This window comes from Rhineura floridana, chromosome 6 (assembly GCF_030035675.1).
Source record: "Rhineura floridana isolate rRhiFlo1 chromosome 6, rRhiFlo1.hap2, whole genome shotgun sequence".
In the NCBI taxonomy this organism is placed as follows: domain Eukaryota; kingdom Metazoa; phylum Chordata; class Lepidosauria; order Squamata; family Rhineuridae; genus Rhineura; species Rhineura floridana.
In genome coordinates this window covers 86,160,570-86,181,579 of record NC_084485.1, presented here as the reverse complement: position 1 = coordinate 86,181,579, position 21,010 = coordinate 86,160,570, and the positions used below count along the sequence as shown (strand labels likewise).

The window sequence follows — 21,010 nt, the reverse complement described above, 5'->3', positions numbered from 1 at the left end:
TTTTTAAAAAAAGGTTTTAAAAGATGTTTTGTTTTAATATGGTTTAAAGTCTTTTGTTTTTAAGATGTTTTAGGGTGTTTTAATGTTTTTGTTTGCCCCCCAGACTCCTTCTGGGAGGAAGGGCAGGATATAAATTTAATAAATAATACATACAATCTGTAAATAAGCAGCAACGGTTCTCTGTGAGTACCCCATGCTCTTGTATCAACATCAGCCTGGCTACTTTCAGGAAGGAGAAACTGGGAATGGATCAAGTGTTTCTCAGCTTTTGCCATAGGGAGAAGGCAGAATGCTACTAGTAGACAGAGGGGTCAGATGAAAAAGAGGATAGAACTCCCGCAGAAGGGATTTCAGAATTTGCATGACAAGCTGTATCTGCTGAAATTCTTCCAAACAACTATTAAAGGTGCAGAAGCCCTGTCTTCTTTTTCCCATCTGGCTACCCTACTAGCAGAGGTGCTCATTTTCTCAGTCTAGCAATGCTAGCTGCCAATGATGGAAAATCAGATGAAAAGATGAAACACATTTGATGGCATCCCTTTCAATTATGCAATGGAAACTACTGAGCTTGGATTCATTCATCCAAAACTTAGTTTGCAGTCCAAAGCATGCTTAATAGGAAGTAAGCCCCATTGGACACAGTGGGACTTACTTCTGAATAAACATGCATAGAATTCCACTGTCCAATTGACTATTTATGGTTCCAAAGAACACAGAGAGATGGGGGAAACAATGACTATTGGATTCTTCTCCCATTGTAAAGAAACACACCACTTTGACACAGCACGTTTCTAGTTGTTTTTGCAGCTGGCTGGCTTCATAAATGCTTGCTTCTGATATCCCCACCTCATCTGCTTTCAAAATAAATTCCATGTAACAATTTGCAGCTGTTCTTGTATCCATTCCTGTTAAGGGTTGGTTTAAAAGACACACATGCATTAATAGGAAGTGGCTGTTAACAATGCACATGTTAACATGTGGGGTTTAAAAATAAAAATTCATTGTATTTGTGCCATTGTTTTGAATAATTGTTCCTTCCTACAATTACTTTGTAGTGATTAATACTAAGGAATCCCATTAGCAAGCTTCATTTGACCATATCAGAAAAAACTCATGGCTTGGAGAGACAAATCTTTTAACATTCTGTTCTGTACTGTATTTGTATTTAGTGCCTCTTATTTATAATGCATCAGTACATCACTTCTCACTTACTTCCTTGTTGGGTTAAGTGATGTTGTGAAAGCATCTGTCTCCAAAACTGGAGTCCACATCCACACGGTACCACTCTGTTGCCCTGTTCCATGTGTGAACTAATGGTAGACAGACAAGAGTTTCTTTCAGAGGGTGGTATGGCAGAGACATTGCTCCCTATTGTATGCACACTCATCTAATTATCATCTTTGTTTGCATGTGCTTTTTTAAAAAAACAACCCTTTACAAAAACTAATTGACCAGAGATGACAGTGAGACAAAAGGCTGGGGGTGGGTGGGAAGCAAGGCAACAATATTTCTGTCATACCACCTGACAGTGCTCTTTAAAATGATTGTTCCTGGCTTAAGGCAGCAGAAGTTGAACACAGGTGCATTTGAGATTCCTGGCTCTGAAACACATTTCGCAAGTCAACTTTTCAGTGCTTTTTCAGGCTGATAAAACCAGACAGCATTGGTTTGAATGTATATGTGAATGTGTAATACATGACTTCAGAGATGCATAGAGATTGTGGCGCACCATCTCCACATTCCAAAGGTGCTCCTTAGGATGTAAGAAGCTGCCGTACCAAAGATAGACAACTGAGAGTATTCATTACCCTCTATGTGCTGGGAGAAAAACATCTTTTGCGAGGAGGTGAGAGGCAAGTACAGAGAAAAGGGTCTGGTGCTTTTTGCCATCATGCTTTTGCCCTTTAAATCAGGTCCCACCCCCTTTTTTATATGATGGGGCAGGTATGCATTTGAAAAGGCACTTGCACGATCATGTCTAGTCTGGCCCTCAGAGGCTGACACAACGAGAGATGAGTGACTGAGTGATGGCAGTGGATGGATATTGATCTTTCCTGTGAACTACACGGGGGAAGAACTATTGGTGCCTTTTGTGCAGTATGTGTGGGTCTTGTCTCAGTTGCCTGGGTCAGGAATGAGGAAACACAGGGACTGAGGGCTAAATGCAACCCTCCAGGCTTCTCTATCTGGCCCTCGGGGCTCTCTCCAGGCCATCCCCCCCCCCCGCCTAGCCATATCTCCTCTTCCCAGGCCACACCTCTCACTGGCCCTGCTTCGCATCCTCCTGGAGTGTTTTTGTCTGGCTGGTACCTTTTCTTGAATTCTGTTAATGCCTCTTGCTTGCCTGAGTGGAGGATAAAGAGGTGTGTGAGTGTGTGCATAGAAACTAGCTCCCCTGACTAGCCCCCATGGTGGTGTCAGACACAGGAACACGCAACTTTTTCTTTTTGTTTCCTTTATTGAAGAACTTAAAGTGGGCACAGTTCATGGAGCAAACTACAGATTACACAGTCATCTAAGTCCCACTCAAACATCTCTAGGCATGGCTCCAAAAGCATAGATGTTGTTGCAACAATTGCACACATCCCCAGAAGCCCCTTAAGTAGGATTGGGGTGGGCACTCTACTTGCACGGGAACTGTCTCTTGGAGCGGGCTCTCCTACAGGTAGGCTGTATAGTGGGCTCAACCTGTTTGTGCCTGTGTATCCTGCGATGTGTCCTTGGTGACGGAGGCAGGGACGTCTCAGCCAGTTTGTCTGGCAGCTCCTCTTCTGCCCTCTCTGGCTGCTTACTCAGTGGATCTCCACCAGAAGGTGGATTGGGAGGAGGTTTTGGAGGTGGTAAGCATCCTGGAGAAGGGACGAGAATAACCATTGCCCACAGTGGGCAGGTCTGAGACAGCCTGCTGCTCAGGAGCAGGGCCATCACCTGTCAGATCACTGGGCTCTTTCTCCAACTCTCCAGCCCTCTCTTACAGGGACCTTCTCCGTGACCCCACCCTCTTTGCCAGCCCTCTCCTGCAATCCACTGGGACCCTCCTCTGGATCCCAGGCCTCCTCAATGTCGGAGTCACTCTGCTGGGAGTTCTCCATGGGGTTCGTAATACTAGGCTACTGTACAAATGTAAAATTTACATCTCTTGCCTCTGGTCCAGCCCACCACTGGCATGTGGCCCATGACAAGTTGCCCAGAAGAAATGCAGCCCTTGGGCTGCAAAGGTTCCGTTACTCCTGGCTTGAGACATCTGAGGCTTTTTGTTTTGCAAGCACTTTCACTCTGCAGTGCATGGTGATCTCTATCTCATATATGTGGTGGGCTGGTGGATGGTTTATCCTGAACTTTGAACAGGATTGGGACTAGGAGGCCTTTAAACAGTAGCTTGGAGGTAGAGCAGCTGGTTTGCATGAAGAAGGTCCCAGGTTCAGTCCCTGGCATCTCCAAATAGGGCTTGGAATGTCTTCTGTCTGAAGATCCTAGAGAGCCACTGCCAGTCAGTGTGGACAATACTGAGCTGAACAGATCCAGGGGCTGACTCGGTATAAGGCAGTTTCCTATGTGTCTGTGTGGACCTCTCTTGTACAGATTTGTTGGGCTTGGTCAATGGTATTAAAGGCTGCAGGCAATTCTGCAAGATCAAAAGAGTAAAAATTCCCCCTATGTGAAATTTCCTTTCAAGATAGAAATCATCAACCAAATCCACAAGCACAAACCTAGTGTGTTATCCAGCCAAACACCAGACCGGGTAGGATCTTGAAAACCTATGCTGTCCAGGTAAGCCTGGAGCTGCTGAGCAACCCCTTGTTCAACAATTTTTCCTAAGCAGAATTGTAGTGGGTGGCCAGACAGCTGTCAAAAGGTTTGAATCATTGTAGAGTTACATGAAAAAAAGATGCCTTGCTTATCAGATTTCCACCACACTTCCTGGCTTGAGGAAAGCCTTGATCTGCGCTCAGGCTACCATAATAGGCAGTTCCTGTCTGCTAGTCTACTGTTGACAGTTTGGCTTCTTGTTTTTATTAATGTAGAACAGAAATGGCTTTCAGACTTTAACATGAACCAGAATAGAAAAATATAGAATTATGTACCAAAGCTCTATAAAATTCTGTAACTTGAACAAATCTTGCTAATTGTGTGTAGTTACTCACTTTCATTTATGAAAAACTGTAATGCCCGCATAGAGAGTGGCTGCTCATTAGCTACCAGGCCAAGGTCAAAGTTCTACTTTTGGTATACAAAGCCCTATACAGCTTGGGACCAGGATACCTGAAAGATCATCTTACCCCTTATATGCCCAGTCGATCACTACACTCTGCACGAGAGGGCCTCCTGCAGATACCATCTTATCAGGAGGTCTGTTCTGCAGAACATAGGAAATGGACCTTTAGTGTTATGGCACCTACCCTTTGGAATTCCCTCCCCTTAAATATTAGACAGGCGCCATCTCTGTTATCTTTTTGGTGCCTGCTTGAAGACCTTCCTCTTTCAACAAACCTTTTAAGTAGAAACCTTAGCCCAGTCTGTGTCTGTGTTGGAATTGCTTTTAAAGATGTTTTTAAAGCTTTTTAAAAAAGATATTTTAAAAGAAGTTTTGTTTTAATATATTTTAAAGTCTGTTTTTAATATTTTTAGAGTGTTTTTTAGTGTTTTTGTTGGCTGCCCTGTGGTCTTACTGGGTGGAAGGGCGGGATATAAATTCAATAAATAAATAAATAAATATGAATATAGTTTTAGCATACAAAGTGCTCTTCAGGTCTTATTTCACCTTCATGCTGTAAGGGAAGTCATGCTGACTGCCACATCTATCCAGGTGCAAAACACCTCAGGGTAGCAACCATATAATATTGTTAAATCACCAAAAATAAATAGGAGCGGGAGGGGGATGTTAATTGGGACTACAGTGCATGAGAAGTTTTAACCCTTTCCTCCCTTGTCATGGTCCTGACAAAAATCCCCACCCCCTGCTGCTGGTATTAGTCCTGGGAGGGAAGCCAGTGGGGCTGTTTGCACATGGGGAGAGTGCTGTTGCACTCAGGTCCTGCTTTGGAGCTTCCCATAGGCATCTGGTAGATTGCTATGAGAACAGGCTGCTGGACTAGATGAGCCATTGGCCTGATCTAGCAGGCTGTTTTATTTTTCTGTTTGTTATGATCTTATGGGGAGTGGGATCTTCATCAGTACCACGACAAGGAAATAAAAGATTAAACCTTCTTTCCTTGCATGCTGCAGTTCCAGTTAAAACTGCACCTCTACGCCTGGTATTAATTTTTTGAAGCCCTGGTGTGGCTGTTGTAGACACGTTTAGCATCACATCTGTTTTTGTTCCAAAGAATGTGTCTACTCTGTACATTTCATGGCTGAGCAAGATTTGGAGATGCACCTCCCACGGCCAGACTTTAAATGATCTGCCCAGATCAATTTTATCCTGAGATCAGTTTCATCCTCTCTTGCCAAAAATGAATTGAGTGTGGCAAATGTGGGCTTCTGCTCGCTACAACAGGTAGAGTAGATGGATAAATATAAGTAGCAAGGAAGGGGCAGGTAGGAGAAACCACAGCTACTTTGTCTTCTGCTTCATTGGTGATTTTAACAATATTACGCAAATATTTATTGATTTATGCTGCCCTATAACTGACATTCTCTGGGTAGTGTACATAAAAAAAAGTTAAAATAGAGCAACTGGAAGTACAAATAAAACACATCACTGCAGAGGCACAGAGGCATGTGAGCCTCCTTTGGAAGGACATTCCACAACTGGTGTGCTACTGAGAAGGTCCAGTCCCTAATATCCAACCTCCAGATCTTACTCAGTGGTAGCACTCGGAGAAAGGCTTCCAATGATGACCTTATGTGGGAGGAGGCAGTCCTTCAGGTAATTTTACTTCACGTGGTTTAGGTTTAATATCTAGATTGCAATCTGACAGACCCTAAATACTAGCACACTACAACAAACTCTCTTAAAAGGGTTTGCACTTGACATGTCAAAAGCCCAGTCAGTCATGTAGCAGTGGCAAAGGCACTTTCCAGCTGCAAAACCCGGGAGTGGAGTCCTAATGAGGGAGGCTTTCCAGGATGTGATGTGAACTGTAGGAGTCCACAATTTGACAGTATTTGACCAGTATCCAAATCTAGTGCAAATAGCAGCATATGCACATGACTGCCTCTGTGCATGCTAAAAGTGGCTAGAAAATAACATGGACTCACTAGACTTTTTCCAGCTGGCTGAAATTCTTGTGCAAATAGGGCTTCAGAATGAATGAATGCTTTCCAGTTTTCAAAATCTGTAGACGCATTAAAAGAAGCCATTCTGGCACTTTGAATGAACCTCAACGTTAGTGAACATTTGTACTCTCCACTTTCAATGGAAAGCGTTTTACATTAGTACTTTGAGAGGAATAACAGTCCTCATGTATCCTGTGGCATCATAGGTCTGAGAACGCAGAACCTAGGCTTTTACTGTTGTTTTTAAATTTTAATGTTTAATGTATTGTTTATTCTGTACGTCGCCCAGAGTGGCTGGTGAACCAGCCAGATGGGCGACTAATAAATTCAATAATAATAATAATAATAATAATAATAATAATAATAATAATCAGCCTTCTCAAGGTATTTGTTTACAGCTCTGAGATTCAGCTGTAGTCATTTTCCTGCCCACAAAACACAGGAAAAAAGAGCCAATAAGCCCCAGACAGCACAATAACCACACTTACTGACTTTCCAGCCATTGGCACATCTGAGTCTGGCATGTGGTATTATGCAGCTACAACTCTTCATGGATGTATCCTGTCAACAGCCCAGACTTCATTAAGTCAGATGCATTCTTGATTCATTAGGCTTGTCCTAAAACTCTAGTGATGCATTTGTGGGAAACGCTGACAAGCAGAAACCTGCTTGAAAATAAAATGTAATTAGTATGAGATCACTTTATTATTTGTGGTTGTTCCTCTTTTCATCTGTGCAATTCAGATGGCAATTAAATACATGTGGTTGATCGCTTAGAGAGCTGTTTCATGTGTTCCCAATACTCACTGTGATAATGTAACAGTTTTTATGAGAATAGGAGGCTCCCTACTCAAGTTCCTTTGTTCCTTGCCAATCCTATCACGTGTGGTAATAGTGTGCAGTTCCATTCAATGCTAAGGATATCCTCTACCTCCCCCTTCAGGTATAGTATAATTACATGTATTAAATAAACTCTAAAGAGCTGCCAATGGGGAACTTTTCATTGGTTTTATTTTATTATTTATTTAATTTATTTATTATTTGATTTATATTCCAGCCTTCCTCCCAGCAGGAGCCCAGGGTGACAAACAAAAACACTAAAAACACTTTAAAACATCATAAAAACAGACCTTAAATACATTAAAACAAAACAACTTTAAAAACATTTTTTTAAAAAGCTTTAAAGACATCTTTAAAAAAGGGTTAAAAAACATATTGTAAACAAAAAAGTTTTTAAAAAATTAAAAAGCAATTCCAACACAGACGACTGGGATAAGTCTCAACTTAAAAGACTTGTTGAAAGAGGAAAGTCCTCAAAAGGCACTGAAAAGATAACAGAGATGTTTCAGAGGAACTGCTTCGAGGATACCAACTTACTTCCATAATAAAGTGAAGGTGATCACATTTTCCAAGCACTGATAAGTTTGCTTCAAGGTTTGCCTGATGAAAGGAGTTGGGAATTTCATATAGTCAATACTGTCCTCCCACTGAGCCCCAGTACTCATTATGGTACTATTACCATTCATCCTGAAATACTCTTTAGAAGAATATTCATCTTGGCTTTTCAAATGAATTTAGATTATTTGTTCCAACCAATGCTCCAGAAGATACTGTTTCAGAATGATACTCTGCTACTGGTTGGAAGTCTTCTAATCTGTAGTGCATGGGCAGAGCAACATCCCCCCCCCATCTACTGTGCCAGAGGGTGATTGGATGTGGCGAAGGTGTTCCTCTACCCAGCCCTGCTGCCAGAGAGGAAGCTCCACCAGTGAGGAACACCTCAGTGTGCCTGCCCAAGCAGTGGATGGGGAGAAGCTACTGCTGGTGGGATCCCTGCCAGCAGCAGCCAGTAAAGCCCATGGAAACATAGCATTCCAGGGGAGGGAGCCTGGCTGGGCCAGCATAGGGTCTGCTGGATCCTGAGGCAGCTCCATTGCCATCACATGATGGAAATGGACCCGATCTGGGCCTCTTCGCTGCACCAGCCTGGGTGCTAGTAAAGTGAGGGGGCATTCCCCCCTTTCCCCCTTCTGCTCTGGCCAGTGCAAGTGGCAGGGCTGTGGATGGAGTGGTGTCTTTGCCACTCCATTAAGCCCCACCACTGCTGGCCAGGTTTTGCATCGTGCCTCGGGTAGTTTTAGTCTCTGGTCTTCTCTAGATGGTGATGTGTATTATTTCACACACTTCAGGATGTGGTAAGCCAGCCCTACCTCATTTAGGGTCATTCTGGAGTGAGGGCCCTGAGCTTCTGCCCCAAAGTCCTGCGCTGAGTTCATATTGGACAATTAGTCCATATTGTCAATACTGACAATAACACAGTGATGCACTGTTGTTGTGAGTATAAATGTGCACTGAAGTGAATCCTTCAACCTTTGTTTTATTCCAGTTCCCATGAAGCTGACTAGGTAACCTTTGGCCAATCATGCTCTGTCAGCCTAACTTACCTCACAGGGCTGTTGTTAGGTTAAATCAGTAGGCGGGCAATTATGTATGTCACCTTGAATTGCTTGGAGGAAAGATGGAACACAAATGTAATAATAAATAAAAATAAGGAGGCACAAATGGAAGGCCCTAAATATAGCTGATTGTCCAACAGTAATGCTGAATGTTCAGTCTAAAGCCTTTTTTCTTCTGTCTTGCAGGTGTTCCTTTCCCTAAGAACTTCCAGCAGGTCTGCACCAAGATCCTCACACGCCTCTTCAGAGTCTTTGTCCATGTCTACATCCATCATTTTGACAGCATCATCAGTATGGGTGCTGAAGCTCACGTCAACACCTGCTACAAGCACTTTTACTACTTCATCAGCGAGTTTAGTTTGGTTGACCAAAGGGAATTAGAGCCTCTGGTAAGAACATAGATACTACTATGCTCCCAGTTTCTGAGCAGCAAGAATTTCCTTCGGATGAGGGAGAGTACTGCAGACTTAAAGTGACCATCGCCAGCAATGCAAAGTTCTAAAACCTGACTTTCTAAGTTCAAACTGCAAGCTACTGTTTGCTCTCCTTCTAGCTGTTGCTCTAGAGTCCAGCCCCATACCTCACTGGGGTTGCTGTCACTTTCTCCAAGCTCTAATGAATATCACCTTCATGTTCCATAAGCTTGAGAGAGATTCACAGCTATCAGGAGACTCTGCACCATCATTCACTCTCATTATGATGAGTTCAGCCAGTCATCCTGCATTATTGCCAAGGAAAGGGATGGTTAGGCAACCTTCAGAAGAATCCCAAGTGTGCCTGTGCATGTGTGTGTCACATTGGCCACTTCACACTGTTAACACAGATTTTGCACTTTAAGAGTCAGCTGGGATGGATAAACTGTTTATTACTGTCATCGTTATTATTTAACTTATTTTCATTCTAGGGATAGCTATGGGTAATTCAGGAGTTGCACCAGTTCCTTCTGTGTAGTACACGGATGCTGCAAGTGCTGTGTGTATCAAATTCTCATGACCCCAAGAGTAATCCTCATTTAGGTATAGATATATATAGATGACTACCACAGTTGAAATCCTGAAGTTTCTAAAATGAAGTTACATAGTCAAAATTAGCCACTTCTTAACAAATGAGGGAATAACAACTACAATTCAACTGACCCTAACAAGTAATTAAATATCAGGAAGCCAAAGAGGCAGAAAAGAACAAAAATCTATAATAATCCACTTCCCTCCTTTCTGCTGCTTCCCTTAAGACATAATAAGAGAAAGTTTCTCCCTGATCATCTTTGTAAAATGACACTAACTCCCAGTATGGGTATGTTTCCGAGTCTGAATTTATATGCCTCAGACCATAATTTTTCAACCAAGTGGGCTACAATGGTTCTAGAAAAATATATGAATTTATCTTAATTTCTAGTACTGGGGTGTTATATCATGCACAGCTGGTTCCCAGTTTCTCTGCACTCCCAGTTTCAAAATAGTTTGTGTTCAGCATGCATCCTCTGTCTTACACATTCACTATGAAATAGAGAATAGTAGAGGTATGACACAGTCACAAAACCCATCCTCTCCCTATCATGAGCCATGATGATATAATTGTGTATGCTTGAGGGCAAGGATACTGAAATGTCTTCAACTAAGGGCCTTGGCAGGTTTCCATCCCTGAAGGTATTGACATTGAATGCATTAGAGACCATGTATCATCATCAAATCAGAACAAATCGTGGTACACAAAAGACTGGCAAACTAGAATCAATAACCATGGTAGTGCAGACCATAGCTTTACTAACCATGGTTTGGAGTGCTGTCTGAACTGAGAAATCTACAGACATAGCTCTGTCTCCAGAGGATATTACACCAGGGAGACAGGAGTGAACTTTTGAACCTGAGAGCTCAGAGGAAGAAAAGTGAAATGCAGAAAGGGGAGGGGCATTGTGATAAATAGCAATGGCATTGCAGGGCTCTTTTGCAACAAATCTGCTTCCCCCCCCCAATAATAATCAGACTTTTTGTAGTAAGAAAAGTAATGGGGGAAAGCACAGGAAAAGTGTGGAATAACTACCACTTGATGGCGACATCATATAACCTCCATGGGTATTTTGTGCAAACAAATCAGGATGGATGCTTAATAAACAGGTTATCTGGAAGCTGCAATCCTAAACATACTTTTTAGGGAGTAAACCCCACTGGACATAGTTTACAAACAGGATTAGCACATCACATTCTCTCCTGGCCCTGAATTCTTCCTAGCTTTTGTGTTTGTGGATAAATACTAGATCAGCATGAAATGAAGCACTACAACCTAGAGAGTAGGTGAGACTTCAAAAGATAGCAGTACTGAAATCCATGCATCAACCTGAATCCATGGCTCTACAGTCCTTTTCCCTCGGTATCCTAGCATTACATTAACAGGGGGGAAACTCACATGCAACTCAGCTCACAATAACCTTGTGAACATATGTAATTGTTTTTCCATTTTACAGAAGGAAAAGTAGGGCTGAAATTACGTGACTTCTTCAAACTATTTGTGTGTGTGTGTGTGTGTTTTTGTGGCTAGATTCTCCCTCTCCAATTTGCGGGCTTTGGAATATTTTAATGAAACATTCTGGATGACTTTTTTGTAATTCAGTCATTGGATAATTTTCCTCTTCATACTTGGTTGTGTAAAATGCATAGTTTAACTCCCTTGGCCTAAGATTAATTTTAGAGATGTGTCTCTAAGAAAACTGTAATTTGTTTTACTAGGATAAAACAGATTGGTTGCAACAAGTAATAACATTGACAAAGCCTTGGATTATTTCTGGGAAAGATAGGAGCTGCTGTGGGGATATTAGCATAATGAATGTTGTCTAGCATACAGAAGGGTCACTGTTTGTGTCAAGAAGAAAAATTAAAAGAAATAAACACAAGCTGATGTGGTGGTGATGCCCAGAGGCTAGAGGAAAGAGTGAACAAAAGGTGGGGAAAATGGAAACTAAAGTATGAGAATGAAGGTATAGCATGAAACATCAGAAGACTTGCTTTCACTTAAGCTTCCCTGTCTTAAGTGTTTGCTTAAGCAAGTAATTTTGACCACAGTTTAGTAATTCACATTAAATGAACAGGGTCTATTTGTGTTCTTTGCAAAATGGTTGAATTTTAATCCATGATCTTTGCAACAATGGCATATATCACTAAAGTACCTGGCGTGTCAGTACCTTAGCAGCTCACAGAACCACAGGACAGCTTTGGGCATTATAAGGTCTAAAAAGATGGTGCATGAATGAGGGCTCCTCCAGACATGCTATTTATTGAGCATTCATCCTGATTTGCTTGCACAAAGCTTTTGTGGAGTTTGGACTATGTCTGGTCTATATTGAACATTCATTCCAACTTGTTTGTGGGGAGATTCGCTGACTATAAGCATTCTTCCTGAATTGCTTGTATGGTGTTCATATGTCTTTCTGTTAACCATTCATTCTTCCCACACTTTTCAAAGCATTTTCCCATCCAAATCCAAAATGGATTTGCGCTAGGGTGACAGAGCGCTTTCATCCTCTTTAAACCTACATTTCCTTTACAAACTCAAATATCTCCCACAAAATACTGACAATCTGGGGATGGTCTTAGTTGCATGTATTCCATAGTCCCAGTTTAACACCAGTATGGAAATTCATGCATTTCTCCTATGAGACATTCAGAAAGGCCCCTGGATCAAAATACTTCTTTATCAAAATATCCCTGTGGAAATCCTACATCTCAGGGACAAGGCTTTGAGCCGCATTTTAATCATTAATAATGTGCAGAAGTCATCTGGAGCCTTTCCCACCAGACAAAAGCAGCCCAGGCTCCATCAAATCAATACTGCAGTGCAGTTTGGTTCACCTGAGAAGCCAGATGTGGTACAGAAAAGGTGTGTGGGGGAAACACTTGCACACACACCTTGCCTGCTTTGGAGTTTCATTCGTACACCATTTTTTAAAATTAGTTTTGCCTTTAAACTATAAAAAGCCTTGGGACACAGTTGGGTCCCAAAAGATATAAATGATTTGAGAAGCTTTTAATAGGAGGGCTCGTGGGACAGAGGAGGAGGAAGAGCACATCTGTGGTTGAAATGACTGGGGGTGGTGGTGGGAGGAGGTATCAATGCTTCAGATTTTAACAGAAGCACTGAGAAATCTTGGTTAGAAAGGCAGGAACTCCCACTCATTTCCCCAGGAGCAGAGAATCCTGTATTTGATGTTTTTGTTTTATGTTGCTCCACAGAATTTGAGGACAGTAATGAACATTTGGATTGCATTGGCAAATGTTACATAATAAATCATGTTTTCAGTTTTCATTGAACTTAATCAAGAATAAGCCCAACAGCTAGAATGGGACTAATACAGTATGTTCAAAATTTTAGCCACTGTCTTTTCCAGCTTTCCATGCTGTGTGCTTCTGGTGCCAGGGCATACCCTTTCATCCTCAAATTGAAGTGTTCTTCAAAAGAATAAATTTGGCACTAACTGACATCACCACTTTGTGTGTGGTTGGCTGTCTCTGCACCCCTCCTGCTGATCTCACTAATGCTTTTGTGATAATTCATAGATCCCCTGAATTGTTTTCAAAGGGTTGTATCCAACACTATCGTTCCATTCTGCTCATGCTGCAGACTTCCATTTGCACATTTGAACGTTCTCCTCCTCTCTTCTTCCCTACAGCCCCCCCCCAGTGCATCCTTATTTTGGGGATGTGTGGGAAGAAAAGGGGAAAGAGGAAGACCTGTTGTGCAAGCGGAACTCTGTTCAAACAGCATTGGATGCAACCCAAAGACTAGAAGGTTTATTTTTGCGTCCTCCCCATTTCACTAGCATTTGGAATGTTTGTGACAGTGAGGAAAATGGCGGCTTATGTGTATGGCAAATGAGGCATCCCTGCACTTTTCTTTTAATGGCAATACTCTGTTTTACCAGGACTTTACCTTAGCAGGCAATATCTTCCATCACATTGAGTAACACTGCCACCAGGACTTTACATCAGGTCCAATACTTTGTATGAGGATGAGAGGCCATGTATTAATCTTAATATTTCATCTATATTACTTTCCCTCTTGGTAGTAATTGAGCAATAGGTATGAGATAACGAAATCAACAGTATATTTATTGTTTCACATTTGAAAGGTATTACATGGTAAGAATCCACTTTATCCTTTGTGCTGGAGAAGTAATTATACTAATTATACTAGCTGCTAATTATTCCCTCTTATATTCATACTCTCTCCCTAGACCGCACTCAAATCCTAGACCCTGTATCTTTTTTTATCACAGATTGAATTTAATCTAAATTCAACCCCTAATTTTTTTCCTCACCCTTCCAACAGCACTCATCTCTAAACATGTCACAGATCTCCTCCCTCCCACTCTCAGCCAATCACCATCAATATGCAAATACTTACTCCCTGACACTCACTTTATTCACTCTCAAGCACTACTTACCATGAAAAATGTACATAGAAGCAGGTGACATCACAGCAAACAGTTCAGATAGTTTGTTTGCCATGAGCATGGATTCCCCAGGAACAGGAATGAAAATGGCCAACTATAATCACGTGAGTGATTACCTGAGTCAGCCTTAAAGTTGACTTACCAGTAAATTCATCCGCAGCGCATAGAATGTTAAACCTTTCAATAGAAAACACTAATATGAAAGGCTTCCAGTGTCATATCAAGCACTCAGGGCATAAATGGGAGACAAAAAAGCAAGTCCTCAACAAACTCTTTATAAGGGGCCCATGATTCCCTCTGCTAGTCATTGTAGGGCTACAGAGGACCAATTCCAATATTATATACTATGTCCTATTTTTTATAACTAAATGACAGGGCATGGTAAAGTTGTTTTCATAATTGTATATTATAGTGCTGTAGCCTGCCCTGGGGCCTTATGGTAAAGAGTGGGTAAGAAATCTTATAAATAAATAAAACAAATTATTATATGCTAGGAAAATGCTTGACATTGTGATGGGGATGGGTGGGGTGTGTGTGTGTGTGTTCGTGCGAGTAAGGAATATCTGCACATTGCAAAGACTCTTATTGCATCCCTGTGTAGTATCCTTGTCAGCGGGGGTTAGACACCCTGTGTCAGGGATAAGATCAGTTTGACCTCAGTGACTTCTCGGTCATTGAGAATCAAGCCTGCTCCTTTCTGCATACCCAGCCAGGGTTCTACATTGTACAGAAATGTGATGAACTGTTGGGAACTGACTTTTATTTAGATAAATGTAATGGGCTGCCTGGTCACATGCCATCATAATGCATTCATATTGGTGCCCCATTACTTTGGATTTGCTTAGGGTGGATTCACATGACCTGTTCTCCTGGTGATTATCAGATGATAAGCTTTAGTTGAATTCTTCAAGATTCTCTCTCAGTACTGAACTGTTTGAATGTTGTGAACAGACTCTCTCCATGATCGTCCACACATGAAGGAGGTTCCTCAATCCTTGCATATTAGATTAATATGCATAATGCATATTATTATTATTATTATTATTATTAATAATAATAATAATAATAATAATAATAATAATAATAATAATAATAATAATAATAATAATAATAATAATAATAATAATAATAATAATAATTGCCTGGTCCCAGGGCAGGTAACAAAATCTAAAATGCAATATTAAAAAGAATTAAAACACATTTCAATCACAAGAATAGGGTGGGTTCTGAAAACATCCATCTCAGGAGCTAAAGGCCAGGATAAAGAGGTGCCAGACACACCTCTATAGGGAGGGAATTCCACAACTTAGGGGCTGCCACAGAGAAAGCTCCCTCCTGGGCCACCATCCCCCAAATTTCTGAGAGTAGCAGAACTACCAAGAAGGCCCCCACTGCTGATCCTAACACCCAAGAGAGCTGCAGGGAATGAGACAGTCTCTGAGATATTTGGGGCCTAAGTCGATTGACTCTGTGAATCCAGTCTCAGGAGCACTTTATATGTAGATGCAATTCTCCAATTAAACATCCTTTCTCCTTGCTAGGTGATATTTGATAGGATGTTGTTTTTACTCCCTTTACACATATTGTGCATGTTCCCTTTTGTCACCAGTGCTTTTTCATGGTATTAAAGGAAAACTGTGAAGAAGTGAAAATTGGATTTTTTTCAGACCCAATGCAAACCTTTGTGGATATCAGCCTCTGATGACCCTTTTGGTTATCACCAAGGCAACTCAAAGAGGCACTGAAGATCTGTCCTATTTTTTGCTGCCTGTGTCTCACTTCAGCATCTTTATTTCTTTCAAACCTAAAACCTTTAGGCTGTTTTAAGTTGAAACCAATTGGAAAAAAATGTAATAATGTCTACTAAGGACAAAATTCACAGACATTGTCTCAGATTTTTTAGAAACGGAGTTTATTGTGAAATAAATGAAGGTTTGTTTTTTTTTAAAAATTATTGTATGACATATATTGTATACATTTACCCAGACTTTTGAGTCATATCTTTACCTGGCATGAACTGCTATCTAATGAAATGTTGCAAACATCCATCAGATCAAACTGATTTAATTTAATCAGACTAGAAGATTGTGAGCCAGGCAGCCCTTGGTTGAATTTCACCTGTCATGAATTTATTTAGGTGGCCAGAGGCCCTCCCATGTGCAATATGGGGGAGAAAGGAGGCCTTCCATCAAAGAAAGACTCAGTTAGAGGACGGGAACCTTTGGATTCAATCCACTGATCTTGCAGGGTTGTTTATCTACTAAGAAAGCGTATTTGAAGTGCTTTGAACTCTCAAAAACCACATTATAAATGCAAAATGTTAACATATATGTTGTATGACATATACATGACAAGATGAAAGCATATTTATTTTTAACATTTACACCCCACTTTTCATCGTCTGGATCCCAAAGTAGCTTACAAAATAAAAACATACAATATACAAAATTAAAAAAATTAAACATCAGAGCAGCATTCATGGGGCAAAGGCCTTCTGGCATAAAACAGTTTTAACCATGTATCTGAAATTTAGGAGGGAGTGTGCCTTCCTAATTTCTGCTGGGAGAGAGTTCCATAGAGTTGTGCCCACTACACTGAAGGCATGGCTCTGAAGGCATCATATTGATGAAGAGGATGTTGAAAACAGCCAAAATTTATTTTCTTTAGTATAAAGGGTAGTTTGAGTTTTGAGTCAACATTCTAATTCAGATCATCTGTATAATAAATGTAAACAATACTCAAATATTTATCTGTGACCTTTTCAATATTTTTATGATACTGATATAAAACTACAATAGACTCCAAAAATCATCACTAAAATTATTATTATTATTATTAACATTGGGTGATATTCAGTGCTAGTCCTACTCAGAGAAGACTCGTTGAATTTAATGGACATGACTAACTTAGGTTCATTAATTTCAGTGGGTCTACTCTGAGTAGGTGTTAGTTGAATACAACCCTTTACAAATAATATACTTAGTGGTCAATAATTCTAAACCAGAGGTTCCCAACCAGTGGTCCATGAACCACCAGTCGTCCATGAACTTCATATAGGTCGTCCATGCGGTGTATGTGGATTTGTGGTGGAAGATGGGAGATGGCATATCCATCTCATAAAATATTCGTCTTTATTTTAATTGTATTTTTATTGCTTCTTTTATTTCTTATATTGTATTTTATTGTGTTACAGTGTGAAGTCTATGGAATTCAAATTCTAATACAATAAGATACAATATATAAGAAATAAAAGAAGCAATAAAAATACAGCATCTAGCACAATAAAACATCATACAGCATCTAGCACAGTGCATTACAATTGCTACAAAAGGCAAAAAAAAATCATTAAGTGGTCAACCAAGACCCTCAGTAATTTTCAAGTGGTCCATGGGGAGGGGGGAAGGTTTGGGAACCATTGTTCTATACATTTCTTAAATGAACCAACTTAATATTTAAACCTATAGATTAGAAATTAATTTAGAAATGAAAACCCAGCACTTTTTTTAAAAAGCTCTGAGTTTGTTAGCATTTGATTAATTGAATGCAATGGTTGCTAGCAGATGTGTAGGTAATTAATTATGATTACGATCAGGCCTCTTTTTGTGATAGTACTCACTGTTATGAAGTACCGGCACTGCATTTTTTGCTGCCCATGCCAGCCATTTTGTGCTGGCATGCATGGTACTTTTTATTAAGGTATCAGTACCGGCACCTCATTTTTTACCAAAAAAGCATTGACTATTATACCACAAATCAAATAACATGGTATACAATGCTAAAGTATATAATTTCCATGCCACTACAGTTCCCATCATCCCTGACCACTGCCCTGGGGCTGATGGGAGTTGGAGTCTATTCCCTGTGACTATAGGAAGGGGGGCAGAGGTTTAAATCTGAGAAAGATCAAGATTCCTAGATAGGTATAAGTCCCAGTCCCATTTCATGTCTCTACATATTTCTCCAGTTCAATGGAGCAAACACCTAAAAGCAGATGTGGTGAACCTTTGAGCCTGCAGATGGTACTGAATTATAACCCCCATCATCCTCAGCAAGCATGCTCAATAGACAGTGTTTGCCCATATTTGGGGGAGAAGACATTGTTTTCTGTCTGATTAAATTTCAATCCATTTTTTCAGTTTGAAAAATATATGCGCGAGGGGGGGTGTTTCTATTGGCAAACAAGTGTGTCAGCAAATATGCTGTCCAAAGCTATCCTTAAAAACTTGAAATAAAAATGGCATTATTTTTTTGTTGGTAGAAATGCAACCCACTGCTTTGTAAGCATTTATTGACTGAAAGGTGATATAAACTCCCCAGATTTTAGTCATACTTGCTATGAAAGCTAAAATTACTGTGTAGAATAATAAGAGGATATAGCTATTACTAAGCATTAGTATGCTGTTTTTCATTTTTGTATTTAATATATGCAATAATTAAAATATCAGTGATTAGATACCCTGGATTATAACATGGTAACAGAAAGTCTCTTGATACCCTACTCATTTTGCATCACTGATGGGGTGAGTGGCGAGACTATCTATAATTGGACACATTCAAAGGTCACAATTCTATGACAGATTCAAGGTACTTCGTGCACCAGGTTGAATCATAAGGCTGTTTTCTGAAAGGTTTTGTGGACAGAGACTTCTTACAAATAAAATTACATTCCTTTTTTCCCCCTCACAGAAAGAAATGACAGAAAGGATTTGCCATTAAGATCATTTGGTGAGCTTTGCAGAGTCATCATTTGAAAGGATACACTGTCCGGATGATGGCCTCATGTGATAATCTGATGGACTACTGCTGGGAATTTGAGGGGCTTCTTGTTCCGGGGACTGAATCCCACAACTATGGAAACATTTGGAAATAGTGGACCCCAATATGTCCAGTAGTCATATGGACTCCAGTAACATTACTTCATTGTCTCTTACTATCTGCCTTAGGTGCTATAGCTGCATATCATATTGGATTTGCTTCATTCTGCTGAGACCCACCTCCTCCCAAACTGTTTCACACCTTAATGATGCACAAAGGGGAAAATAATCTGAGAATTTCCTCACAGAGACCAGAAGACAAATGACAAAAGTATTCCAAACAGAAGCCTGTCACCATCCCTCTTAGTCTGTCAAAGCACAAAAAGTTCATGAGGAATACTGCCTTGTACTACACGGAAAAAATGGTTGACCATCCCCCATGTTCAAAAAAGATGTTCCGAGCTACTGAATGTTTATATAGATGGCAGAAAATGGTTTCACCTGGAAAGCCAGAGAGGCTGGGAAGATACTAGACCATTGGGAATACTGGATTAGAACAGCATTTTTTCCAATAAGAGATCGTTCATAGAGAATAACAGAAATATTTGAACTGGGAGGGATCAAACAACCATTCAGTCCAGTTTTTCCTCAACTCACAGAGTATCTTCACAACAGCCCAGACATCAATCTTTGAAATCCAGCAGTATATGAAAAATAGAAAACAGGTGCATTCCAGTAAGGTGCCAGCAGAATACTTATCTTCAGATTACTCAAGTAAATGAGCCAAGATGCGCTGAGGGGAATACAGTTATGGATCACGAAGCAAGCAGCTCTTGTGATTTTGAGAAACTTTGATGTATTTTTTAATTTCATTATAGAAAATACAAGCTGCCTTAGAATGAGCCAGATGAATGGTTCATCTAGCCTAGTACTGTCTATGCTTGCAGGCAGTGACTTTCTAGGCTGAGTCTTACACAGAAAGGTTTTTCTCAGTACAACTATTAAAGAGACTTTGGCTGCAGACATACTTGCAGTTATACTGGCTTCATTGCTTCTTCACCTCTGTTTTTTTAAATCTGGGTACATATGACATTTGTCATGCTCCACTCGTTTTTACTCCAAAATCTGGGATTTTTCAGACCAGATGCATTTTCCCTTCAAGCCAGCTTCACACTGACTTGAAAACTGTTTGATCTAGCAACCCGTTGCAACTCCAAGGTGTGTCCAATGAAAACACTTTACAGTGGGTGGTCCTAAAAGCTCAGACATTAGCAGTGGGGCTGGGTGTATTCCATCAAACAATAAAATTGTGTATAGTCAGGTGCAGATTCGTTTCAGATTGCAACCAGACAAAATGGTCTCACTGCTTTTTAAGCAACTAGTGTGCACGTAGCCTCTGGCTGCAATACTGAACACGCTTTCTAGAAGACAACCCTGCCCCCCCAAACACAGTGGGACTTACTTCTGCATAAACATATATAGGGTTGTGCTATGTAACCAGAGGTGCCAAGAACTGTACCTGGGATTTTCCTACATTCAAACTGTGTGATCTTCCACTGAGCCATGACCCCTCCCCATAAATCCTAGTGATAATTTCTTCATTGACTGTTAACTGCTACTCTCTTTTTTTTAGAAGGGTGGTAGTGATCTTTCTTTTCTTGTAAAAGGGATCTGAGCCACATACACAAATAAGATTTATTTGGTTAAGATTTTGTACTTTCTACATCAGTATTTATATCTTGTGTTGTCCTGCTTTTTCTGCCAGTGAAGTTTAAATATTAAAATTGCACAGATTTTTGGACTGACAGCACTTATTTCTGACATTAAAAAAACCTTGGGCTATATTTTCTCCAGGTAAGCAAACAAAGAAAAAAATCACCTATGTGTCCTGAAAAGCTTTATATGTGTTTTTCCCCAGCAAGTAATCAGGGGTTGGGGGGGGGAGATCAAGACAAATGCATACCAGTGCTGCCACAATAACTAATGCCACAAAAAAGAAGAAGAAAAAGATTAAGAAAGATATTCTTATTCATAGTTTGTTAGGTGTTTTTTTTTTAACTTCTTGAATGTTTGTCAACAGCTTCACCTCCTAAAGGGCATAATCACATTTTCTTAAATTCTGTTTTGTCAAGTAAATA

General features: G+C 40.4%; 1 protein-coding gene across 4 annotated transcripts in view; it reads left to right on the top strand.

Annotated features, from left to right (window-relative positions):
* The window catches only part of MOB3C (MOB kinase activator 3C), a 47,015-nt gene extending 26,342 nt beyond the window's left edge, over positions 1 to 20,673 (top strand). For all 4 annotated transcript variants that reach the window (XM_061632884.1, XM_061632883.1, XM_061632882.1 and 1 more), the window contains 2 exons: positions 8,862 to 9,064; positions 18,805 to 20,673. In XM_061632884.1, the coding sequence (XP_061488868.1) occupies positions 8,862 to 9,064; positions 18,805 to 18,834 (233 nt within the window). In that variant the 3' untranslated portion in view covers positions 18,835 to 20,673. The remainder of the gene's footprint in view (positions 1 to 8,861; positions 9,065 to 18,804) is intronic.
* Positions 20,674 to 21,010: the final 337 nt, after the last annotated feature.